The sequence below is a fragment of the Amphibalanus amphitrite genome, unplaced genomic scaffold, assembly GCF_019059575.1.
Source record: "Amphibalanus amphitrite isolate SeventyFive unplaced genomic scaffold, NRLGWU_Aamphi_draft 001007F_arrow, whole genome shotgun sequence".
NCBI classification, from domain to species: domain Eukaryota; kingdom Metazoa; phylum Arthropoda; class Thecostraca; order Balanomorpha; family Balanidae; genus Amphibalanus; species Amphibalanus amphitrite.
The window spans coordinates 69,616-96,251 of NW_024882501.1; the positions used below are offsets into that span (position 1 = coordinate 69,616).

At 53.3% G+C, this 26,636-nt stretch overlaps 1 protein-coding gene across 2 annotated transcripts in view; it reads left to right on the forward strand.

Moving 5' to 3' along the window:
* Positions 1-26,373, forward strand: part of LOC122369121 (pneumococcal serine-rich repeat protein-like) — an 87,417-nt gene extending 61,044 nt beyond the window's left edge. For both annotated transcript variants that reach the window (XM_043343564.1, XM_043343565.1), the window contains 9 exons: positions 6,769-6,878; positions 8,757-8,847; positions 10,183-10,269; positions 18,216-18,353; positions 19,826-19,960; positions 20,498-23,926; positions 24,262-24,409; positions 24,643-25,016; positions 26,194-26,373. In XM_043343564.1, the coding sequence (XP_043199499.1) occupies positions 6,769-6,878; positions 8,757-8,847; positions 10,183-10,269; positions 18,216-18,353; positions 19,826-19,960; positions 20,498-23,926; positions 24,262-24,409; positions 24,643-24,821 (4,317 nt within the window). In that variant the 3' untranslated portion in view covers positions 24,822-25,016; positions 26,194-26,373. The remainder of the gene's footprint in view (positions 1-6,768; positions 6,879-8,756; positions 8,848-10,182; positions 10,270-18,215; positions 18,354-19,825; positions 19,961-20,497; positions 23,927-24,261; positions 24,410-24,642; positions 25,017-26,193) is intronic.
* Positions 26,374-26,636: the final 263 nt, after the last annotated feature.

Genomic DNA, 26,636 nt, shown 5'->3' on the forward strand with positions numbered 1-26,636 from the left:
CCACATCGCAAACGGCGATATTGGGGTTCAGGGAAGTCGGGGAATTTTAGTCACGTTACCTCTTAGCAGCTAGTTCAAGATCAGACGAGTCTGATCGAAACACATTGACCTTTACGTAAGCTCGAAATCAATTCAATTTAGGAATTATCGCGAATTGGATATCTCCCAGAGCAATGCAAATAACAATTTCACCACTCAGGTCGCGCACTTTCGATAAGCGCTATCGGGTGCCATACCGACCGCTGGCAATTTAGTCTCCCGAACCGCCTCGGTGGCCTCGATAGAATTGCGAAACCTCACCTGCCCTTGGGGAAGGACTGGTGTAAACGCCCACCTGTTCTGGGAGAGGATCGGTCTAACTCGCCTCGTTCGCTCTGCTAGAGGTTCGACTCGCCCTATTGGATGACATGTCTAGTGTTTAACCTTGTCGCCCCGTGGAAAGGACCTAGAGGACCATAGACCATGGACCACAGGACCATATGGCGCTCTGTGCCGCGGACGACTGTCGGGACGAGTCAGCTCGGCATTTGTATGGGAAGGCCAGGTGGGCCGAAAAGAGACCTTTTGAGACCGGTGGAGGCGGTTTAGGCCGTTTGAGACCGTTGGAGGCGGTCAAGGGCCGTTTCACGGTGCGGTTTTGGTCATGAGTTCGTGGTCAGTGCCAGTCCTGGCGGATTGGTTCTGACAGCCTGGGGGAGGGCAATGAGGCAAGGTCGAACGTCCCGCCTCTTCGCGCGATATTTGGTTATATACTGTGGGCGATTTGTAAGACTCGGGAGGCCAAGTCATTGATTTGATACAATACAAGCTACCCGACGAAGTATGAATGCAGTTGTCATATTTCAAACTATTTTACGAAGTCATACTGCATCTTTTCCCACAATTTCTGCTTTCTTCATCGCCGTCTTTCCTCCTCCCTTTCATCCTTTCGTCCGCGCTCGGGGTATCTCCACCGCACCCTCCATTCTGGCACCACTGTCTCTGGTCCAACGCCTTTTTCGTCGTGTGCTGGCCGGCGGGGCATGTTTCCTGCGCCGATCCGTCCATCAGTGACATGGCCCTCCCTGGGGCTGCTGACCTGGCACCGCACAGCCTCGGTGGGCGCTACTAATGCGGTGACAGTACGGGAATTAACCGTATTTGGTACTGCTGACGTGACATGACGCCTGTGATCAGCTGACACTAACAAAGTACCGACGGACTATGTGAGTGAGGTGCTTGATGACTCTCTCTCTCTCTCTCTCTCTCTCTCTCTCTCTCTCTCTCTCTCTCTCTTTCTCTCTCTCTCTCTCTCTCTTTCTCTCTCTCTTTCTCTCTCTCTCTCTCTCTCTCTCTCTCTCTCTCTCTCTCTCTCTCTCTCTCTCTCTCTCTCTCTCTCTCTCTCTCTCTCTTTCTCTCTTCCACTCACACTCTCACTCCTGTCTCCGTCTCTTTCTCTTTCCTCCACTCTTTTTCATTTTCCTTTCTCTTCGTCTTCTTTTTATCTCCTTTATATTTTTTCTCAATGTTTTCATCTCTCCCTTGCTTTTTCACTTCCTCTTAAATATCCTTCTCCGCTGTCAGCCTGTGAGGGTGCAGTTTCCGTCATCCACGTCGCGTCTGTCTCCGTCTGGGCCATTGTGCGTCTCTCGTTTCATCAGCTGCTCTTTGCTGCCTCTTGAGCTCCGTCCTCTTCCGCTCATCTCCCTCTGTCCAACTTTCTCGCTCTGTGATCTTCTCATTCCCATTTAATCCGGCCGCTCCTTGGCGGTTTCATTACTTTGGGCGAGTTTCATGAGTGTTCATTCCCGCTTATGCGGACTGGAACAGCCAGAGGCAATGCTCGACGTCTGCGGTGGGAAGCCGGTCGCTAGCTTTGGGCAGGAACACTATTGTTCTACGACTATACATCTTTTGCTAATCTAGAGGTAGTTTTCGGACGAAATTAAAGCCACGCCGAATGCGTATGATGGGAGCAGTGACTCTCGGAAAACAAAACGGCGGCACACCACAGCGCTATAAAATCGGGAGTTGTATGGCAGCTTCTTGACAAAAGACGCCTAATGATGGCGCATAGTGGCCTAATGGTCTTCCAGTGTCATTGTTCTAATGTATCGCGGCATGCGACGGGAGTCGTGAGTGGTATAATGAACAGAGCGCCGTGTGAGGCCGTTATGTGCTATTCATGCTGGAGCATCAACAATCATGTCACCCGCTGCGCCCCGCGAATGACTGCACGCATGTTGAAGAAAGTTGGCCGGACGAGTTTGGTCTGCTGCAGGTGGCTCACCGTAGTGAGGAATTCCAGATGTTGAACCGAGAACTGTAACTAAAATACCTCCGAGTGCGTCCGTCCAACTTTGTCGCTGGATTGGTTACACTCGGATGGCTGTAGCTCGTTATCACATACCGTTCGGGGACAGCTGAAAACTTTTGGTGATATGGAATGGGTTGGCTCGCAGCTGCGCCCATGGCTTGCGAGGATTGTAATATTTCGATGCGGTCCGCTGCGTCTTTACAAGAAATTGGATGGCGGATCGGAATACCCGTATGCTGCTGAATTTCATAATGTCACTGCTGGAGGGTAGCGACTAGGATCATCTCACCGGCCTAATTGAAACTGAAACTGCGAGTGATGTGAATGAGCCTCAGTGGGTATCACCTCAGTTTCAATAACCGGCGCCGGTGCCGGCTGCGGAAAGTCGACCGCATTATGCATGCACTCGAATTCAGAGGTGTCTCATGTGACTGAGAGGGTGCCAGACGACCCCGCGAACCGGTGAATATATTCATAGCTGCTGAACATCTGGATTAGCGTGCAGTCGAAGGGAGCATATGATACGCAGAGAGAACAATGAAAACGGGAAATAAGTTTCACGGCACCAACTACTAAATTCTCAGAAAAGCCGGGCAAAAACGAGAAGAAGAAAACAACGATAAATTCTTGAAAATCAGTTGGCAGTTGCTATTGACAGGCATAAAAAGGGTGCAGTTTTCCGGCATCGCCGGCTGTCTGGTAGAAGTGGCGGCGCCATTTTCACCACCCCCGCTGCGGCGATGATGGATTTTCAGCGCCGACCACCCGACGGTCGCGGCTCTCCCCTCGGCGTGGCGTCCCGCCTCTCTTTGTGCCGGCTAATCTTCCCCCGGGCGAGACAACAGCACCCCCCCCCCCCCGCCCCGCCCGCACAGCTGACGCACACGCCCTCCTGCCAACAACTCGGAGGGCGTTTTAGTGGAGGGAGCGGTGGCCCTTTCCAGTATGGTGTCCGAATAATAGGGGAAGTTGGGGGAACGCCGAAGACTTTTTTTCTGACGCCCGTAGCACGCAAGGTAGACAACATAAGCTATTCTTGTTGGCGTCATTCGAGAGGCCAGTCTTTTGCCTTTCAAACATACCAGGCGCATTTGATGAATTCGCATACCGTTAAGCGCACAAACTAAAAATATCAAAGAAGTGACTTTTTCGGCGTTGCCCCGGACTGCGGGGAAAGCCGAAAATGGGAGAAATGATCTACGGGGAATGCCGACATTGATGTTTTGCCATTTTATCTCAAACTTTATCCAGAATTGATCAAAGCTGACACGCGTTTTAAGAGCTTGAGGACGCGGTGCACACTGGAAGTTATAATTGTGTGATATAATAAGAACATGCCAGGTAAATCATTCCTTATAGGTAACAGGCCGTTGTGTCGGTTGAAAGTGTAATTTGTGTGACTAAAAATACGCGTTGCTATTCTACAGCAGTAAAGTCCACGTAGCGTGCTTTTAACACGTGCGTAATCGCACGTTTTCGGCATTACCCCAGCCTGCCATACTTTCATTTGCAGGCCCATAACTTTTCAACGTGCTGTATAAATTTCAAATAGGCAGCACACTTATGCAAAGACATGCTAAAGATTACTTGACCGAATTGGCCAGACAAACGGTAGCATAATGAGTAAGAAATGCAGCTTCAAAGGCGCATGTAGTAAAAGGGAAACGTACCTTGAAAACGCTCTTGGCGCCCTCACAGTCGAAGTATTCCGAATGACGACTCGTAACAAACATGCGTTAATTGTAGTCACTTAAGCTTCAGAGCATCACTGACAGGTGGCATCCATGTCTTACGGTTTTCGAAATATCTCGAATTTCGGCTTTGCCCCAACTCCGGCATTGCCCCAACTTCCCCTAAAATAACGGTTCCTATTCAGTGTTATTCGGGATATAGGCCGTATGAAAACTCCGTTACACGTAACACAAGTGGCTGTTCAGGTAGACGTCTGCATAATAAAATAACGGTTTCTGCTGTGAGCTATTTAGATTATGTGTGGATGAAAATAAGAGAGTTGTTTGTGCATCTACACACGCTGGCATAACAAACCATTTGCATTCATGTGGTGTTTAGGTCGGTGGTCAGCGATCCATGACTATCGTCTGCCAGGATACGAGCGACTACTTGACGAGGGCCTTCAGTCGACCTCCCAGACCGTACCACCCAAACACTCCATCTGACCTCGGTGTGGCCATTGCGGGCCGCCCGAGGGCGCATCTGACCCCGCTATAGTACCACCACAGTGCCGCCCCGCCCCCCGTACGGAGTGACTCAGACTCGGGCCACCCGTCGACCATCGATTTGTGAGTCAGACTCGCCGCGGCCCACCCTGATCCATGGGGGTGGGTTATTTACTACGGCACCATCGAGCTAGTAGGAGGTGGTGAAGGAACCCTCAGGCGTGGGGATGGATGGCCCACGCCGCAGCGTTGAATCAGCCAATACGTTGAATGATGCTCTTATATCATCGTCGGTATAGTTGATCGTGAATTTAATGTAAGCCGTTGCGGTTAGAGTTGTATTAAAGTGTGAAATATTTGCTTGTGAATATTCGAAGATGAGTTTACCTGTTGGTATCTAATTCGTTTTCCTGTAAGTGGATTCCTTTCTCTCCCCACCTCTTTTTACTCTTCAATCACGTTAGCTTTTTCTCCGTGGAGATGAGGTTACGCCTGAACGACTGAGCCCGTCACCGTTTGCCAGAGGGCGTAACTAAGTTGATTAGATCGGGGCCCTGCCAATCAGGAAGCACGGTAGTGTCAGTTAAAACTGATTAAATAGGAAGTAAATGCGCGGCGGCTGAATGGGGCAAGCCTCTCTCGTCATTCCTTTTTCGGCAGTGTGCTTTGTTCATCAGCAATCGGCATTGAATCTCTCTCTGGCTGTCAGCAGTGACACATACGGTTACCGGCTGGCTGGAAGTGCCCGCGGCAGGGGTTGCGCTGATCGATCTACAAAAAAGATCGCCTGATGAACTTTTATTGCAGTCATCGTACCAAGTCCCATTGCAGTCAGTCCCTAAAAACATCGTAAATCAGGATTTAATAGCTTGTTTTTCTCCAAGTGAACCACGCTAATCATCTTCGATACGGTGCTAAAAGCTTTAATCATTTCTGCCGCATTAAAACTCCATTCGAACTAACTTGCATGTTGCTATGCCTTTTCAGCCGGCCTTCCATTGATTAGCATTGGACGGAGATCCTCTCTTCTCGTCTCTCTACAAATCACGATTCGGTCGTTTAATGGGCCTGTACTTTCCCCCCATGACACTTTGGGCCTTCGTCGCTGGTGATTCTAACGTCACCATGTCCGCGATGATGACGGCGCAACACATTTCACATGACGTATCTTGTCAAGACAGCGAAATAAAGCAGAGAGCAAACCATTTCTCTCCTCACAAATCATTTTGATTCACGCAACAGACACGCTCTTAGGTCAGTATCTCCACACTTCATCCTGCTTCCCGCCCCGCCCCGCCCTTCCCTAGATTCCCCCTAGACTCCTCCCTCCATCCTCGGCGCCATGAAGACGCCTGCGGCGATGCCGTCGCCGCCCTCAGCTCGCCGCAGGGTATAAATCACGCCTGGTGCGCCCCTCCCCCTGCGGTGACCCGCTCCTCACCGCCTGGGGCGCTGGCAAGCTGCCAACTGCGGTCAGCTGTTCGGCCCGGCCGGACAGCAGCCATGGTGTAACGCCTCGTAGTAGCGTTGCTCGGAGGTTTATGGCAATGTCATTGGCACAGGTGCTTAAGATCACCGGTGTAATGTTTTTCACGTGGATCTGATTGGCTCGTGGCAATCTGTTTCATTTTTATTGAGCTGTAAAAAGTGTGGAAATGCAAGGCGCGAATTGCGGCCGATAGACTCACCCGATTGCAATGTGCGATCCGTGAAGGTCGAGTGGGATATTTCTGTTGCTACGTGAGATCGATGCGGTATGAGATGACCTCCTTTCCAGATGTTGTTTTGTGACACAACGGCAGATGTCGCAATGTTTGTTGACGGCCAGATGCATATCGGGTGACCTGAGATTGCGGCCTCTTTTCGACGTGCAGCCCGCACTAAGTGGGTGAGCAAAAGAACTGCTCTGTTGTTCCGAAAGGCAACTGTCGTTTTGCCTTGATGCTTGAGACGAGGCTGTCTGCGATGTCTCCGCACCACAAATCAGCGATACTGGAACGGGATTCTGTTGCTGCGCTGCTTACGCAGTTTTTTTTTTTTGGCAAAAGGCAGCTTCTAATTCGACCCCCAACTCACGATAACTATTTTTTTTCCGGAGCGATAACCTCCTCACTCACACATTCTATTCATAGTTGTCTATAATTCGCTGTTAAAAAATTGAACCCCGACGTTGGTTTTGATTTATACCAAATGGACACGATCCGGCCACTTTAACTGTAAATACCCGCAAACAACTGCTTTCGAGGTGCTTCGTAACAACTTGTCGCACTAACTGAGCCTTTTCTTTTGTTGCAGAGGACAGCAGGAGAATCTCGCGCCCGTCACAGCCGCCAACCGTACAACATGAGCGTCGAGAACGACCGCTGCCGCGACCGCATCTTCTCCGTGCAGGATGAGCTCCGAAGGTCAGTGACACCGCCGAGTCTGCCTCGGCCGATTCCAGATGCTGTGTGCTTAGTTTGTCTTGCAAGATAAAACTGACGGCATTTTATTGCTCGCGTGCTGCGTATTTCACAAAGTCTGATATAGATTATTGTGATACGTTGCGTTAAATCTTGTTTCTTTTACAGATTATTGGGCGTTGTGAGCGTAGGTAATTATGTTTACTTACCGTTTATTTTTCCTTAAGTTTCTTTACAATTTATTAGCCAAATTGCAATCCCCTCAGTCTAGTTGGTGAAAAGTAGCCGGCGTTTAGTGTCGCATTAAGCGGCGTATTTCAGCGCTGACACTCCTTTTACACCGAAATCGTTTTCCGTTCTCGCACATTTGTATCGCGGGTCGTGCCCTGTCCGTCGTCGATCCATTTTTCACCGTTGTGCCCGCCGACTCGATCTATCACACGGCGTGAGTTATTGGACGCTCCATGCAGCCGGCAATTTTCCTATGCCGTAAAGTTAGCCAATTTGGACATGATGAGTAGCCGATCCGAAATTCGTCCGGAAATTCGCGCCGCTCGTAAAGTTTCATCTGTGATCGCGGGGGCGCGAGACGCGAGCGGACCGGCCACACATCATAGAGATTCCGACAGAGGAGACGCCAGATTGTGATGTAAAAATCGAGCAGAGACGGTGCCGTTTTGGCCAGCTCTGCCTGCCTCCGAATTCGCTTTCTGTCGGGAGGATTCGCGGAGTAAATAGATTCAAAAGTGAGGCAGCAGTGAGAGGCCGTTTCTCAGAGAGAAGAATCACTTTACTGGGGCTCTCGGAGAGAATGAGGAGATATATCATACGAATCCGCGTGTGTGGTATGGAGACGAAGAGTTTCAGAGCTGAACTCATCCCCGTATCGTGAAAGACCGACTGTCCACCGTCCAGCCGCCTGTCTATATTCAGGCTGAACTGCATTTTTGGCTATAGCTGATGACGTTTTCTCCAACCTGTGTTTTTCTGTGTCTTATGGTGACATGTGCTCTGTGCTCTGTGTCAGTTGGTCCATTATTTCTGATTTTCTGCCATGCCACATGTTGCTTGCAATGCCATCACTACGTGCTGCCCTGTCATTCTCTCGCCAGTATTGCATATTGATTTTTCGATATGTCTAGCTTATTTCCTCCAGCACCTTTAAGTTTGCCCCTCGCGTGTATAAACCGAGCTACGCGGCAATCGCACGAGTTTTGTTACCGGCGTAGTGCATCGACAATCCCTTACTCCATGTGTCTCATCTGGTTAGTCGTTCGATGGGCTGGTAACCCTGTCTCCCCGTCTCTCTATCGACGGCTGCTGGGCTGACTAACCCTCTACAGTCTCTCTACCACGGGCTCATAGTCTTCAACTGCTTGCCGTCAGGGTCAGCTGTCTGCCCTCTTTATCCGAATACCTTGCCGGGGCAGGTGTGAGCTGTCGGGGTGACCGGTCAGCCTGTGACACGGAACGGTATTCACCCGTATCTCCAACACTGGAGTTGGTCAGTGTCTGAGATAGGGCGAGGACAGAACAGTGGACATCTCTGTTAGTCTGACTGCTGCGGGCGGAGGTGACAGTATATCTGTCCTTTGGTGTCACCATAGACACCAGTAGCAGCAGCGGCTCGACAGACGGGTAGTGAACAGACTCGCTTCGCCGCGCTCGCCCTGTTGTCAGGCGCGCCGCCGCCGTCCGCTCGAGATGAGATCGCCGCTGCCAATCTCTCTGAACGGGAAGTATACCATCAGCTCGGCGGCAGCGCGGCGGTCGGCCGGCCGGAGGAGTCGTCTGCCGCGCGCTGTGGTGACCCGCGGCCTCGTGACCCGTGACCTTTGTGTGCTCCGTGACCTTCGTGTGACCCGCCGCGTCTGTCGTCAGGTCGGAGGAGCGGCTGCGGGCGGCTGAGCTTGCCAGGACAGAGACGGAGGGGAAACTGGCGGCTATGGAGGCTATCGTCAAGGCACATGAGGTGGGTTCACGGCACCGTGCTGCATTGCTTAGAGTGATAAAGCGTCAGTTCCATGAGATCTTTTGGCTCTCTGAACCTGTATATTGATATGATATGCCTTTTGGTTAGTCATATCCGAGGTCTTACTGTGTTGAATGTACGAGCTCCGTGTACCTATCTTGTGGGAGATTGAGTTTCTTGTGGGACCTGTGCATCCTGTCGAGTGTGTTGCTGCCCTTTTCGTTAGCCTGTCCTTTTTTGTCAACGCTGTCGGCTGTCGACTTTGCCCCGGCTTTGCTGACTTGGTGCCCGCTCCGCGTTGGATCCAGCGTTTCTTTGTCGGCGCCTCTGCCGACTTAGCTCGGCGCTGTTGATCGCCTGTGGGGTAGCGCGCGTTGATTCGTTTTAGATGACATCTCCGGGGCCCTCTCAGGCCCGCCGCGGGCGGCGCGAGCGGTAAGCCGGCTCCGGTAAGCCGATCGGCTCCTCTAAGGCGCCCCCGGGTCGCCCTAATACCTGCCCGCCTCCCTCGGGCGCCAATTAGGTAATGCCACCGCCGGCAGCCAATGATAATCCCAATGATGAAGAGCTGTCCGGGGGCGCTGGCGCTGTCTCTGCCGCAGTGGTTTATGGGGCGTCTCGGCAGCGCCGATGGTGCGCCTGCGGTCTGCGTGTGCCCCCTGGTGGTTTGCGTGCCTCCTCCCCCGGCTACTTTGTGCGTGCGGTGACCCGTGCCCCCCCTTTGGGCACTTCCTGCTACCGGCGACACATGGGCTTAATAAAATATCACCGGAATGGGTCTCAACTGACGGTGGACCCCCGCCCGCTGGCCGATATTGGACGTAATGCGTGGGGTGGTATGATGGATACCATAGGAATTCGGGGAAGCCGCCGGCCACGAGGGTAGTCGTTTCGGTGAGACGACGACAATTTAGGCGTGCTGTGACCACCATTTGGGTCAGAGGCGGAGAAATAGGATGTCTTACCTCGGACGGCGACGGCGGTGTAAAAGTCGGCCCCGCGGTGGCAGGCCATTTGAAAACCGACTCTTCATGATGCAGGGCAGGTTTGATCGTATCTTCCGGCCTAAATGGGGAAAAATGAAAATGTCGTGACTGCTGGCTGCTGCATTCGGTCATTGTAATGCCACCCAACAGCCGGAGCCCGCCAAACCGGCTTGTTATTAATTATCCTAACCATATGCATCTGGTAAAGCACGCTGCTTGGCAACCACACTCCATACACGTGCCCTCGTTCATCTATGTTGGGTGGTCTCGATTCTGACACGGTCGTGGGGTGGGGTTTTAGGCCGGTTCCCTCGCTCTGACCTGGGATGCGTTCCCTGTTCGTTCGCAGAGGGAGCGCCAGTGCTGGCTAGGTCAGGTCCACCAGTTGACTGGTCAGCTGGAGAGGCTTCAGGCGGCGGCAGCTTCTACTGCTGAGGTGAGTTTGCTGCGGTAGCCGGTAATTATCAACAGATCATCACTTAGTGAAATGTTTTCATTGTTACTGTTCACAGAAGAGGAAAAGTACACAGAAGGAAACAAAAATGGTGTGCATAATTTGGGCTGAATCAGAATATATCATTTTCAAACAGTGTCAAAGAGGTGGAGGATAGGTTGCAGGCATGGCTACTTATCAACATCACTAAAATTTAGACTATGGATAATCCCCTGGTATGTGCAACGCCAGAGTCGATTGGAGTCTCTGTCTCCTAAAGCGCCCGGCGCAATTTCGAGGGTCCGCCGCTGACAGGCCCAAAGAGTGCGTGACATATCGACCAGCCCCTCGATGAGGTCGCTGTCTTTGTCCCAGCCAATCAGCCGACAGGCCACTTGTCTCGCGCACCGGTCACGTGACTCCAGCGCCCAATTACCGGACGGCTAATTACGCCTCAGGCGACGCCTCCGGGCGACCGCAGCACCACATGATGGGGAACAGCCGTGAACGGTACGAGAAGAGTCAGGATATTGGACGGAACATGGGTCTGGGTGGTTCGTGAACATGTAGTTGTCCGGTCTTGGTCTAACACTTTTGGGCACTAAAACGAATAGCGTGCGTGTAAAATTGGTTTATGAGAAAATATACGATCGTTTATATGGTTTTCCGAGGAAATTACATGCTTTTGTTGGCGATTTGGTGATACATTTTTCGCTTTTCCGTGGCTGAGATCGGCCGATAAACTTCCACACAATTAAAGGCTACGTATTTGGCAGCGCCGCAACATCAATCCACCCTTTTAAATCATGTAATGAATGGGAAGGATTAACTCGTCGCAGAGTGATCAGCGGATTTCAGACGATGCAGCAGCGCAGATGTCCTCCAATGACTCATTTCAGTCGTAATATCTAGCTCACGACCTGTATACCAAAAATGGTAGCCGTCCAGCGGAATCCATCGGTCACGATGCTAACACAATCCTGTAACCAGCGGGTTGGATGCGCCCAGACCCTCGGTTTTTCACGTCTAATCAGGCTGGGTCGAACACTGCCACTACCGGCGCCACGTAACACGTTTCATGAGGGCGTAATCAAGCGCTGCCACTGCCGTTTCCATCGCCAGCGCTTCCACCTCCACGACTGCGGCAGACGCTGCGGCCGACGCTTGTAGCTAAATTACAGCCCTCTTCTCCCCTCCACCACCGCTGCCGCCACCGTCGCCACCGCGATCGTCGCGGTCGACGCGGTCGACGCAGTTCTCATTACTCCCGTCCCCATCGTCTACTGTACGAAGAACCGGGCCCGTGTCGGAGACGACGCGACGTTCGCGGAAGAACGGGCGTGAATCTCTCCCGTCGGGGCGGTGCGCGGCCCGTCGTGAGCGTCTGCTGATAAATGAGGCACCGCACCGGCGACGACTCGGCTCCGAACGAGCCGCGCGCGTGCCTCGGACTCGTGAGGCAACGTCTTTGTCCGGAAGAGACCACCAGTGGCCCTCTGAGAGATGGTAGGCGGTGGAGAGTTTGGTGGATTTATTGGTCTGGGCTGGGTGTGAGTTGGTGTCTCGCTGCCGTGAAGTGGCAGCAGTTCTGACCCAGCTGGCGTTGAGTGGCGCTGGCTGTTGAGAGGGGAGGGGTCTCGCGGAGTTTTACGACCGTCTGTTGATCCGCAGCGACTGAGGGCTGATTATGGTGAATGCGGCGGTGATCGTCGCAGTTTGACGGCGTTTGATGGCAGCGGCCGTGAAATGTCGGTTTAGGGCGATGATGTGATTTATTCCGTGCCATGCACCGACGGCTGCGAGGTTTACGACTCCGACCGTGCGCCGAGTGTGTAAAACTGACACCTGAACTGACAGCACGATGATTCACTGACGTCAAACTGTGAGATCGACATCAGAGAGCTCTGTCCATAACCCTGCAATATCTCCAGCCGTATGCGGAACACGTTCCTGGCCGTCCTGCTTCCCAGAGCTCTAACTGATGTAAACAGTCTAAAGTGGCGCACTTTCCGAGATTCGTGCCGACGCCGGCCCCTCTGGCAGGCGTTCATTCAAGCCGTGCGGTCATCCGCCCAGAATAGGCCTATCTCCAGCCGGCAGAATTTTCCGCGCTATAAGCAAGCTCACCCTCTCTCGGCGATTGTCTTCATGTTTAATTCACCGTCGGCAAAGTTACGAGGGGCCGTCGTGAAATCTGGACGCTCGTCAATGCTAACCGCCTCTGATAGCCGGCGATGAGCGTGGGGGCTGTGCGCGCGGCGGACGCACAATTCTAGACACCCTCTGGCGACTGAGTCCATGGCGGATAGCGGCGGCGGCGGCGGGCGGCGGACGGGATGGGGCCACAACTCGACATGATGATGATCACTAGTCGGCCTGGTCCCCGACAAAGGCACAAAGAGTGTTGGTCGATCGATCGGTGCAGTCGCAGTGCCGTGATCACAGTCGACGGAGGACAAAGCGAGGAGATTTGGCCCGTGGGAGCCACAGGTCGGAGGTTCACTGTCCCGAAGTCCCGGGGGTCGGGGTCGCGGGTCAGCGGCGTCGAGTGAAAATGACACGGCATTGGGGCAGCGCGGTGTATGACGGCTGAGGCTCGATTGTACCCGGCAATCACAGGCAGTTTGACTTTGTTGAGATATTCTGGCTGGTAAGTGGACTGTATGTGTACCTACTATGTCTGAAAAAACGTTGGCCGAATTACGTTATAAAAAAATATGGTATGACGGCCGCTAGGCCGGTCGAGGCCCTCTCCCAGATGCAATATGACACGAGTTAATTGTATTCACCGTGAGCACAACGGTAGAGAAGAACAAGATATACGGTGCCAAAAATTAACAATGCACAACGAGGAACTATAATGCCCAATAATCAAGATTGATATGCCCAGATATGTTCGAGTTATAAGTTTGTGGGGGACAAGTTAATTCGGACGGACACCAGAGTGCAATGGAGTCACCCGCGGATGACTCCGTCTGGTGTGGTGTCGGGGTGCACTGAGTCGGCAGCGAGTCCGAACCCACCCGTCACCAGAGACGCGTCGTGCCGTCAGAGCCCGTGTGCAAGGGTCGGCAATCTAGGCCGTACCTACGGGGTGGCGTTCCGAGCGCGACTGGCCTCCGTCCGGCGCGGCCGCCTCCGAGGTCGGCTGGGCCGCGCCCCGGGCTATCGGCCGGCCGGCACACACCGCCCGGGCCGCCTGACCGCCCGGTCAGTGAGTGACGTCACGAGCGGCGGCCAGAATAGCGGGCGCGCTTACATCTAACAATAAACAACAGGGGCTGAGTCGCTGACAACAAGTAACATTCTCCCCATCTTGAAATGCACGCTGCATTTCAACAACTTTCACACAAACAAAATTAAACATCATCTTCTCATAGGTACTCAAAAGAGAAGTCAGGCACTCCCCATCGTATCACATCCCACTACCACTCGGTTGGTCCGTACGTGGGTCCATCGCCATCACGCGCGCACTGACGTCGGAGTCGCTTACGCCTCTGGTTTAAGCGTCAGCCACACCGGGAATGATCCAGCGTCCGCCACTTTTTCATAGCCGTCCCGATTTAAATGGATGCCGTCTTGCTGGTACCACCGGTCTCAGCCCATAAGGCCATGGCGTTTGCGTCCCATCTTGCGGGTTAAGGCCCGCCCCAGTGGCAAGACACGGGCGACCGGGTCCAGCTGGGCCTTGAGGAGTGTCCGCTCCAGATGGTAGGCAGCGGTGGCCTCCCCATCCACCAGCTCCAGAGCTGACATGGCGAAGTGGTCAGAGTCTGATGGCAAACAAAACACTCTGTCAGCTGTGTGACACAGGTGGGTCAAGCAAACAAAACACTCTGTCAGATGTGCGACACAAGGTGGGTCAAGCAGTGGGCATCAGACAAATGTTAATCCATGGGCACTTGTAAGGGAAAATCGGTAACGCTAGTCGGCAGCGATGCCGAACTGTAAAGGCAACGATGTGAGTCATATAAGTGGGCAATATAAGTTCTGAGAGCGGCATATTTCAAATAGCTGTGATTTACATAAGCGGAGAGCTATCTCCGTCTCGAGTCACTCCATCTCTCGCTGCCATTTGCTCAGTGTATGAATTACAACAGCGTCAGCGGCTGACCATTAGGCCGCTGCAGGTAGCTTTAAGAGGAGGTTTTGACCGGTATCCAAGTAGTCATTAAGACTGATACCCGTGCCGTCCTTTGCCGAGCCATCAAAGACTATCCGAAGCTTCCCATTGCGGTGGAGTCCACGATGTGGAAGGTAAAATGCGTGCGAAAGGTCGTTTTCAGTCTTCAACGCTTGGGTCGGCGCGGGGACTATCCCGTCGCCAGTCCCAGGCTGGTTTGAGCCTGCTGGTGCTATTGTAGCCGCCCGGTCACGACTCTTCTCACACACAGTGTCAAAGGATTGACTGTGAGTGTTGGACTCTTCTTTTGAGTCGCCTTGGGACTCAGGTGGACTCACTGTGGGCTCCCCACCGTGACAGTTGTTCCTGGGTGGCACCTCATTGGAACTGTAATCGAATGGTGGTATGGGTTCAATGATAGTACTTGCCAACAAGTCAGTGAGTTGGGTCTCGTACTGGACAACAGCCTCTTCACCTAGTCTGTCCTTCATACGGGATGTGCGCGCCTTTGTAGCGTCAAAGTTGGAGATTGGTCTGGCATCTGACCTCCACGTCAGCCCCATCTGGTACCGTTCTTCTGATTCGTTCCACGTCGGCTTGGGTAAATCAGGTTCTGCGACGGCGTCTTTCTCTGGTATGATTCCGATGGTTTCAAGATCCCACATCTTCTCCATGCATAGACCATGGTAGGTGTGATGGTCTGACTGGTCTGTGCGGTGGTCTCGCTGGTGGCCGTGCAGCACGTAACCAAAGACAGTGTCGATGGCTCGAAGTCTTTCGTCAAGTTCGATCTGATCCCAGAGGACAACGTCGTACAGTTGGTCAATGCCGATGAGTATGTCGACTGGTCCACTTCTGAAGTCATCAGCCATCTTTTCGGGTAGCTGAAGAGAGTCGGGATGGTCGCTGCTGGATGACAGCGCTGAGCAGAGCCGATCTGTACTGTATAGCTCAAGTTGTACTGGGTCGTCTCCGAATCGGCTTTGCAGGTTGATCTGGACTCGATGGTATGGCCGAGGCTCTTCCAGCTTTTCCTGAAAACCCACACATGCGAATGTGTCAGTTCTCAGGATCGGAAGACCGAGATCCTCTGCCAGAGATGTCCTCACATAAGAGGTGTCTGATCCGCCATCCAATAGCACTCGTACCAGCCGGTGTCCTTTCGGGCCTGAAGCTTTTACCAGGGCGGTTTGGAAGAACTGATTGTTGTGCCGGCTGATGGCATTGTAGCGACAACTTCGTGGTGTTGAGTGCAGGTCAGTCCTTTGAGCTGAGTCGACTGTTGGGCTGGTTGCAACCATTGATGGCTGAGGAGATGAAGACGAGAATGCATGGGGAGCTATCCCCGTTACACTCTTTGGGATTTGAGGAGGTGGAGACGGGAATGCATAGGGAGCTATCCCCGATGCCGAAGGTGCTGCTGATGTCTCCCGTTCCCCGCGATGTAGAGATGAGTGATGATGCTCCTGACACAGTGGACATCGTCTGCTTTGACAGTCTCGAACTCGATGAGGTCCAAGGCACTGGAAGCAGAGTCCAGCCCTCTTCACGACGCTCCATCGATCCTCTGGTTTCATTCGGTGGTACTGGTCGCATTTTGCAAGGCCATGTTGTCCCTGTCCACACGCTTGGCACCTCCATTTAGGCTTAGTCACCATCTGAACCCGTTGAGAACTCAGCGTGCTAGTAGCTGACTTAGTGGGTGATTGGTGAGAACTTTCTGCATGGTTTGGCTTTCCCCTCTGACATGGGACCTGGGAGGCCTCTTCACGCAAGTTCATCTCCTCGTGGAGGTAGATCATGAAGCGGGAGAACTCTGATGACCCGTCCTCAGTAGGGGCTGTTTTACGAGATCTGGCCCACTGCATCCTCCATGTCTCAGGGATTTTGCCCTTCATCACCGGTAGTAGCAGCTCGCCATAAGAATCGGAGGGCGTGTCGAGGGCGTCCAGTGCTCGAACGTTTGCGGTGAGGTCGTCTATGAGACGCCGCAACCCTCTCAGGTCATCAGGATTGGACACGGCAGGCAGAGCAAGCAAATTTGCCATCAGTGTGTCCTTTCTGATACCGTCCTTTCCGAATCGGTCTCTGAGAATGTCAATAGCTACCTGGTAGTTTTTGTCGGTTGTGGCGAGTCCCTGAATGGACCTGGCGGCTTCTCCCGTCAAGTGTCCTCTCAGAAAGACGAACTTTTCAATGTTGGAATAGCTAGCATTGCGGTGGACCGCAGATGCATAGAGCTCCCAGAATTCAGGCCAGGCAAGCAGGTCGCCGCTGTATTTAGGGAGGTGTAGGTCAAGTTTGAAACTGCCGCGCTGATCCACACTGGGCTGAGGTGTGTCTGTCTTATCCAGTCTTTCCAGACGCCTTTTGGATTTGAAGATCGCTTCTTCAAGCTCAGAAACGTGGCTAGAGTCATCGGGGACCTCATACTGTTGTAAGGCCTCTCCTAGCTGCTCCAGCGTCGATAGCTGTTTCTCCCCTAGGTGTATCAGGTAAGCAAGGTCGTCGGAATCAACATCAGACGCCTGGTACGCGGCTTTCAGCTTATGAAGACCTTTGGTCGCCTTGGCTCGCTCTCTGGACCGATTTTGTTTCAACGTCTCGACCTTTTGTGCCTCTGACATGGCTCCGCTATTCGATACGGGTAATGGAAAATGATAACCGAAACAACAAACCTAGACCAAAGGATTTGAAATGCTACGCAATAGGTAATAGGAGAAAACGATAGCCGATAAGACAAAGCTAAGCCATAGGATACAGTTATCCGGCCCCAGGAGGACTATGTTGAGATATTCTGGCTGGTAAGTGGACTGTATGTGTACCTACTATGTCTGAAAAAACGTTGGCCGAATTACGTTATAAAAAAATATGGTATGACGGCCGCTAGGCCGGTCGAGGCCCTCTCCCAGATGCAATATGACACGAGTTAATTGTATTCACCGTGAGCACAACGGTAGAGAAGAACAAGATATACGGTGCCAAAAATTAACAATGCACAACGAGGAACTATAATGCCCAATAATCAAGATTGATATGCCCAGATATGTTCGAGTTATAAGTTTGTGGGGGACAAGTTAATTCGGACGGACACCAGAGTGCAATGGAGTCACCCGCGGATGACTCCGTCTGGTGTGGTGTCGGGGTGCACTGAGTCGGCAGCGAGTCCGAACCCACCCGTCACCAGAGACGCGTCGTGCCGTCAGAGCCCGTGTGCAAGGGTCGGCAATCTAGGCCGTACCTACGGGGTGGCGTTCCGAGCGCGACTGGCCTCCGTCCGGCGCGGCCGCCTCCGAGGTCGGCTGGGCCGCGCCCCGGGCTATCGGCCGGCCGGCACACACCGCCCGGGCCGCCTGACCGCCCGGTCAGTGAGTGACGTCACGAGCGGCGGCCAGAATAGCGGGCGCGCTTACATCTAACAATAAACAACAGGGGCTGAGTCGCTGACAACAAGTAACAGACTTGTCTCCACTATGTCAATGTTGCGAGAAACCAGAGGCCAAGAGCGTTTTCCGAGACATTGAAGGTCAGAGTTCAGCGTGGTATGATTACGGGTGGCAGATTAAATCAACCGAATTTACCAATGAAAGGGTCAGAGGTCAGCAGGGAAAACGGGGGTCACGGAAACTAAACCGTCTGTGATTGTTCGTCATGTATCTTGTTAAATTACGACGGCCTCTGCCTTATTGCTACGCTGGATAGAATGTTCTGATTATGCTTATTTTGGTTACTATTGAAGTGCACAAACATATTTATGACCCAGCAATGTCGCATTGACGCTTATTGTACCGGAGGACGTATGTTTTCACTACTGACCTCTTTCCAGACTGGGTCGCCGAGCCGAGCTGACCTCGAGGTCAGGGTCAGGTCACTGGAGGCAGAGCGTGATGAACTGGAACGCCGCGCCGATCGCTGCCTGGACGACGTCGCCAACCAGATCGTCCAAGCCCTCTCCAGGCAAAAGGTGAGGAGCTGGTATTGAGATATCTAGCATTAGATAAAGTTTTCCCTCATCTCCCACTCTCCCTCTCCCCTTCCCTCTTTACTCTTCGTCTGTCATTCTTAAACCGGATGAAAGTGTTGTAGCTTTTATCGAACCGTGAGCCCTTCATGCAGACAGAGGTATTTCTGAATGAACTAACTGGTGCTGACGACAATGTAAATAACTATCCCTGCAGTTCATGACTCACGGGACAGTTCAGCTCGTCATAAGATTCCACACATCAGACCTTTCTCGCCCATGTCTTCTCCCATCAGTCATAACCATGACGTTTTGCGGCGGTCACTTTGAACCCGACTTTCTTGATTCACCCGCAAAGGTATTTTTGCTTTGTGACATAAGTAGGTACCTAATCGTCCATTCATTCTAAGGTGACTTGTCGCTAGACCTTCGGCTTATTTTACATGACGAAGCTTCCCCACAACCACAAGCTTCTGTGGCTCCGGATGTGATGCCATTGTCATATGTTCACGCTTTTTCTGCGGCAGTTGCATTATATGACGCGACAAAGGCTGCGGTCAAAATCCCTTACCGAAATGTACGATTCGCTCGGGCGCAATTTATGTCCGGCTGCTAATAGTGTGGATTGGCACGTAAAACTCGCAGTGATATTTGCACAGTCGAGCATGCGTCGGAGCCGGCTAACGACCAAAAGCAGTGTAAGGAAAACGCTTATCGCCGATCCCCACTGCATGGATAAGGGAGGAGTGCAAACTGAGGCAAACGTAATGCATGCGCATGTACATATAGTAGGCGCGTTCTGATGATATCATTAAGGTCGTTTGGCATTAGGCAGTGCCTAAATTATGGTTGTTTAAGTCGGATCATGCATATTCCATGTGTTCATTTGCAATTTCGCGACTCACTGTGGCCCGCCGCGGTGGCTCCGGCAGTGCCCCCGGCCCGCCGCCGTGCCGCAGTGGCCGGCTCCGTCAGGGTGCCACCGGGCGCGTGCTCGCGGTTTAATGAAGCCCGGCTAGCCTGGGTCGTTCACTGCGCTCAGCCAGCCATTCATAATTCATGAACTCGTTTTTTACAGTATTCGACACCGTAACTTAACTGGTTTCCTGAATCCACTCAACGATAATCACGCTGGTTTAGCGTGCGGCGCTTGTAGTTTCAGGTTCTGCAAGGAAGCGCATTAAAAGAGAAACTAAAATCCAAACGTGCTGCTCGAATCGGGTATCAAAACAAAGCCAGTTTGTTACCTTGTGTGGCTTTTAAAAGCTCTGCGACGCGATAAACTCTAACTTCGTCACCCGTCACCTTTTTTTTTGTTGAACTACAGAGTCGCACCAACATTTTATACCACCCATTATTTCACTTAACCCACAAACAAGCTGCACGTTTCCACAAACCCATTTTGTTTACTAGTTGGCCACATTCGCTCTCTCAGGCGCCAATTAAGCGTCTAACCCTCGCCGTTTCTTCCACAGTCGCTGCAGAACAGTCTGGAGACAGTGAGGCGGCGTGTTCACCAGCTGGAGCACGAGAACGCCGTCCTCTTCACCCTGCTCGGCAGGCCGCCTCAGCCAGTGACGTCACAACCACCGGTGACGTCACAGACAACGGTGAGACAGCTCCGGGAATATTAGCTCTTATATGATACCCCGCCTGCGTGAAGATGCGACTGTTTTGTGTGGTGACCGAGTTTGTTGGCTGTTTTAGAGGGAATGATTTGGGCTGTGTTGAATACGAACCGAGGGAGAGTGTGTGAGTCTCAGGCATTGTGTGTTATTATTGCGTTGGTCTTTGTCGTTATCAGAAGTTATGATGGCTCTAATGAAATGCTTTCGCAGATATTGTGCGTTATCATTGCCGGGGACCTAGTCATTGTGAGGAGTTATGATGGTTGTATTGAAAATTGAAATGCCTGACAGGAACGAAAGGCTTGGTTTTCTGGTGATAGGGAAGACGATAATCTTTTTTCTTCCTCCTGAAAATCTCTCTTCCGGCTAATTAGGTTTGCGCTTGACAGGCTTTGTTCCTATTCAAGGCAATTAGCTGCTGTTTAATGAAAGGGAAACGCTGCCGATGAGATGATTAGTAGGCCGTGAAATCGCCGATGTTTTTTCTCTCGCCCCTGACGAACTCTGTGTCTCTCGCAGCTGCCGGCGCCGGCCCCGTCAGGCGGCTCATCGGATGACGAGCAGTTGACGGCGGTCTGCGCCAAGGTGCGGCGGATCCTGGAGGAGCACTACGGCTCCTCTGGGAGCAGCGGGGAGGAGCCGCCATCGGAGCCTCTGCGCTGGTCGCAGCTGGACGGGCTGCTCTCCGAGGGCGCCGCACCGGCCCCCTGCCTTCTGTGCACTAGTCACACGGGTGATACAAACTGCCGGCTGCATCAGTCGAGCAGCGATCAGCGCCGCGCGGCGGACGCGCCGGCAGGCTGTAGTTCGGCAGACGGCCGCCAGGCGGCGGACAGTGATGTGATACGCCGGCTCTGTGAGGCGGCGGACTCTGCCAATGCGGCGCAGCGGTTACTGAGAGAGCTGGGATCGGAACAGTGCTCGGTGCCGGGCGCCACCTCTCTTCCAAACCGAGTGCCGTCACCGTTACACCTCTCCACTGCCCTGACCGACTCGCAGAAATGTGCCACACTGGGAGTCCTGCCACTCGGGCTTCCGCCTCTGCCGTCCGAGTTCTCGCCGTCACCGGCGGGTACGTCACTCTCTGCGCTAACCTCAGAGCGTCTTCCTCCCTCCTCTGGCGCGAGAGCAAGCTCATGTCCACCGCATGGCGCCAGCCCAGCCTCTCGAGAGGACTCACGCCGCGAGGAGGGCCGCGATGAGGGTTACTCTACCATGTCGAGTGACGTACAGGCCAACGTGTCGGCTGATTCTGGTGTATCGCCGGGCCCGGCGTGTATTGAGACATCGTCGGACTCTCGACCCAGGCTAGAGGATGTGCGAGAAGTCCAGGAAGAGGATGGGAGGCCCTTGGCGTCAGCTGCTGTCACCAGTGCTCTCTCGGAGTCCGAGCGACCGGACCGGCCCGCTTCAGTGAGCTCCAGTGACAGCGAGGATATGCGCTGTCTCGTGGAGGCCTTGCGTCAGTCCTTGCGGCCCGGCCGGCGACTACACTTACTCGCTGAGACTGCCGGAGAGTCGGACGTTCTGTACCTGCCTCTGACGGGTCCTGCGGCTCGTCACAGCTGCCTGGTACCGGCCCGGCCGCGGCCTGTACACCGGTGCCGGTCTGACTCGAGACTGTGCGTCAAACGCTGGGCGGCTGAGGCGGCAGCCAGTAGACCGTGGTCAGGCCGCGCCCCGGAACGCTCATCGTCTACGCTGGAGCTAGGAGCTGTGTCAACTCTCGACACCCGGCGAGCGGCGTCACTGAAACGGGCGGCCGGTCAGGCCAGTCTGGAGCGGGGAGGCAGCCCACCGACCACCTCAGCGTTTGTCCCGGCCGCTCTTCCATGGCGAGACGACAGCTCAGAACTGTGGCGCAACTGTTTCAGTCTGGAGGCTCGAGAGATGGAGGACTGGAGTCTGCACCTCTCAGCTGAGGAGCTGCGGTCTGAGTTGACGGATGAAGCAGCGGGCAGCGAGAGACTGGCGGACAGCAGTGACTACAGCCGCGTCGGCTCCTTCCCAAACATCCAGGAGGCGATCCTGGAACTGGAGGAGGACGCCAGCGAGTGTCTGTGGAACAATGCCAGTTACATGCACCAGCGGCCGTCCGGGCTGCCGGCGTGGCCTTACGAGCACCCTTCGGACGACCCACCTCCGCTGCCCTCGCCCGGGGCGGACCTGCGTATCAGCTGGTCCAGCTGCGAGCACATCAGTCTTGCCGACCTCAGGGATGCCGTCCTCGACTTCAATGATAAGAACGACCTCAAGAGTGCCGAATGTGAGAGTCGGCTCGAGGCTCAGGCTCAGGAGGATCTGAAGCGGCACTCCAATGGAAGTGACGCCATGTCCTGTGCCAGCGTCGCTTCTGAAGACGAACGGCCCGAGAATCTCGAGACGGAGTTCACCCGGGACTTTTACCGTCTCGTGAAGTATGAGAGCTCCAAGAGTCTGGCACTGTCCGAGGCATCAGCCAAGGGTGATGACGAACCTTTGGTGTCCTCCGCCGACCGCGAACTGGCGCTAGCTTCCATGCTCAACTTCATCACTGAGCAACAGCGCTACATCGCTGAACGCGAAACAGAAGACGCGGCGCAGGCGAGAGAGCCCATCACCGACTCAGACTCTGCCTCTTACACGGCCATGGATCAGTCAACATCGTCTGCCACATCGGCAGCCACCACCGTCACCGCACCGCCGGCGACGACTGAACGAGCTTATGACGAACGCGACGCGCTCGACTCGTCGATCCAGCTGGCTCGGCTGGCGCAGCGGTGTGGCGAGCGGTCCCCACTGACGCCCGAGCGGGCGCCAAGGTCTGCTTGTTCTTCCTCGTCGCCGCCATCGTCTGCGCCTTCGACGTCAGTACCGTCTGCTCCGAGTACTCCTGTGTGTGAAACTGTGCCAACTGTGACGCCCAAACCTGTCGTGTCTCCCGTCGCGGCGGCGGCCCCTGAGGTGATAGTGTACCGGGCGGAGATCTCTACCAACCATAAGGAGTACACGCCGCCGGCAGCGAGAGTTGCGCAGAAGAAGAAAGGGAAGATTGAGAGTAGATGTCGAGCTGGGGCTGGAGCGAGGGAGAGTTCAAGGACAGGGACATCAACAGCGTCGGCACCGGTAGCAGCTTCGGCGTCAACGCCTTCGTCTGCGTCTGCTTCGATGACCACATCGTCGTCCACTTCTACATCAGTGTCACCATCTACATCGCTGTCTGCACCAGGAGCTTCCCCGAAGACGACGAAGGAGGTCAAGTCGGGCATCCCTCGGAGTCCTCTCATTGGGAAGCGAAAGCGATCGGCGCCCAACAACATCCCTCGCGTCCGGCCGCCGACATCTCCCAAACTCACCCCACGGCTAAAGAAGGACGCGGTTCGGCCGGTGCCGGAGCCAGTGGAACCCCCACCGGCTCCGGCCCAGCCCGCTGCCGTCGCCTCCAAGCCGTCCTTCCCCTCACCCAAACTGCTGCGGCGGCTTCATCCAGGGTCTTCCAAAATCGCCGGCCGGAGCTCCTCAGAGTCGGCGATATCTCGGGGCGCGCGGCGAGCAGAGCCGGCGCCGGCGCCACGGTCGGACAGTCCGCAGCGCCGCGCCACCGCTCCGCCGGCTCCGGCGCGCGCCGCCGCTCGGCCCGGCTCACGGATCCCTCGTCTGCGCGGCTCCCGCTCTACCGACTCGCGAGAGGCAGCCGGAGTGTCGGCGAGGGAAACTCGCGAGCTGCAGCGGACAGTCAGCGAGCCGGCTGAGATGCCTGCGGCGCGACAGAGTCCGCTGATCGTCTCCGAGGGCGCCGTCACCAGCTTCCACCGGCGCGCCACCAGCCGGCAGCTGATTGATGAGCTGAAGCGGATGTCGGCGCTGGAGCCGCAGGAGGCGCCGCCGCTGGAGCCGCGACTCCGGCGGGAGGGCTGTGACACCGGCTGGGTGCGCGTCGACCGCCGACTGGACCTGGGAAACGCGCAGGTGAGAGACAGGTACTGTAAAGAAGTGCTATTCAGTCCCAATACTTTTACGAAGCTTTACTAAGTTTGTTTTTGTTTGATGGAGGCAAAGTTAGATTCAAACCGCGACCTGAAACTTTCTTTTAGACTGAATTGTATTTTATTATCATTCGAATTGCGCAACTACTGAAAGCTAAATTCTGTTCAGAGCCCTGTTTAAACTAAACTTTAAGCAAGTCCCGGAGCGAGTTAATTTGTCTTCTGTAACTATTGTTACTCCAACTGCTGTACTTGTAGTTCCTCGCAAGATTCTTATAGATAGTTCCTCCATTCTAACGGCCTCGCTTCTTGTTCCAGGTCCGTTCGGAGCTGTATGACGTCATGCAGGCCACGCGGGGCTCCTCCGATTCGTCCTCGTCGGACAGCGAGAGTGACGTCACACCGCGGTCAGCTGGCGACTATCAGCACCTGAAGCTGCTGCATCAGCAGCGCAGGCGAAAACAAGGCACGTCCACTGCACCGATCACAACTGCTATGTTATCTAAGTCGATTGATTTAGCTCCCTTTTGCCAGTTTTCTTTTGTTGCAGAATAATTTTGTATGCATCTATCGACTCAATTTGAACATTTCTACGTGTTTGTGATTTATGTAACTTACGATTTTGTTACATTTCGTCAGAGATTTCGTTGTATACAATGTCGTTAGAGATCTGACCAGATCTTTCTCTTTTGGCTATAGTGTCCCGGAGGAAAGATGGCGCTCTCCGCTACACCCCCGTCTTCCGTCCACCAATCATGAACCGGCCAGAGTTCTTCTTCCGTTACGGGCCCCAGGAGCAGGCGGCGCTGGCCACGTTCGACTTTCTGGACCGGCTACCGTCAGTCTCTTCCGCTGACGTCACAGCCGGTCGCCGGTGACGTCACCGGCGCAGTCGAGCTCAGTGTGATCTTATGACGTCATTTTTACTTGTCTACGAGTCGGCGGCGGCCGCGTCTTTTGGCCGCCATTTTGTCTAGTACAATAGTGATGTGCTGACGAGCTAATGATGCGCTCGAGTGTGCACTTGTTCGTACCTAAGTATGTTTGGTTAGGATTTCAGTAACAGAGGCTGCGTTAACCCGCGCCCCGCTGGGCTATTCAGCCATACGCGCCCTGCTGGGGGGGGGGGGCAGATTCTGCCCCCCCCCCCCCTGTCTAACTTCCGAACGAAGGTCGTAGAAAGACGGGGAAAACGGCAATCGAAAGCTCTCAACGAGGCGAATCTTAGGGGCTCAAATTTTTTTGCTTAAGTAGGTCAGAGGTCAGGTCAAGGTCAGGTCAAGGGTACAAAATGCAAGTTTCTACAGTATCGGCCTTGCACCGTAATTGCCGAAGAATGGACTGAGACTGATTGCCCAAAATGTGTTCTTAGGCTACCAAGACAATATTCGTTGCATACAATATCATTCAAAGGTCAAGGTCAAGGTCAGGTCAGGTCAGGTCACCAAAAACAAAATATAGAAAAGGGCATGTGCGACACATGTTTAATGGGTCATTTTATTCATAGAATTCAATAGGCACACTCAATTAGTGATATGGACCACCTCTGGATGAATTTCAGGTCAAGGTCAGGTCAAGGTCAGGTCAAGTGGGGTCAAATTTTGAAGTTGGTTGTTAAGGCCTAAAAGGTGTCTATCTGATGCAGTTTTTCACGGCGAGTCGAATGGTGCTATTTTTGTTTCCGTACGAGGTCTAGAACTTCAAAAAAAAATCATTTTTCAAAAATTTTGTGTGTCGTGGCGTCATAAAATTTTGAATAACTCCCACATTTTTGAACCGATTCTTTTCAAAATTGGTATGTAGGTGCACATAGACCACTTCTCTGACATGTATTCCGGTTTTTTCGATATACTCAAAATTTTGGATTTCATAATTATTTTCCCAAAAAAGTCGGTTTTTTTTAAATTGGGCCAAAATCCAAAATTTTCAAAAAACCGAGATAGCCATTTGATAGACAAAGTAGAATCACGTATAACCTTTTTTGTTACGTCTTGATTCCTTTAAAAATGAAGATGTTAGCGGCGTTTGAAATTTCGCGATTTTTGAGGCGAAAATGGCGAACATGACGTCACTAAAACGTCATTTTCTCAAAAATTTTCCGACGGATTTCGCTCAAATTTTCAGGGAACGTGTCAAATTGATGTATGATAAGGTACTGAAAGTTTGACGTCGCTGGCGTAACGCGTTTAGAAGTTATTGGCGAAAAACGGGAGGGGGCAGATTCTGCCCCCCCCCCCCAGCGGGGCGCGGGTTAAGGGTGACGAGCTGGGCGTAGGATGACTTATGCGAGCTCCATTCACTAGAAACCTCGATTGTGCTAACCCGCGGAGACCATATTGTGTTTGTATCGCAGGAGCAGGATTCTGAGCGAACGATTCAGAGTTTGAGCCTGTAGAGAGTTGGCAATACATATTGATATGTAACGTGTAACAATGCGTTTGCTGGGTTGGCTAGTGCGGTCAATGGTCAATGTAGGACACAGTTCGCTAGATGTGCACGACAATACGTCATGTAGAACCGTCGATACCTAATACCTAATAAGATGTGCTACATGTCAATGTAAAACGAAGGCATTTATAATATCGCTGCTCCATTCAAATCACTAACACAAGACGGTACCTACACGTTTGTTGTTTGTTGTTTTGTTGGGTTAGGCCCTTTCGGTCTAATGAGACCATTTCAGAGCCGGAATA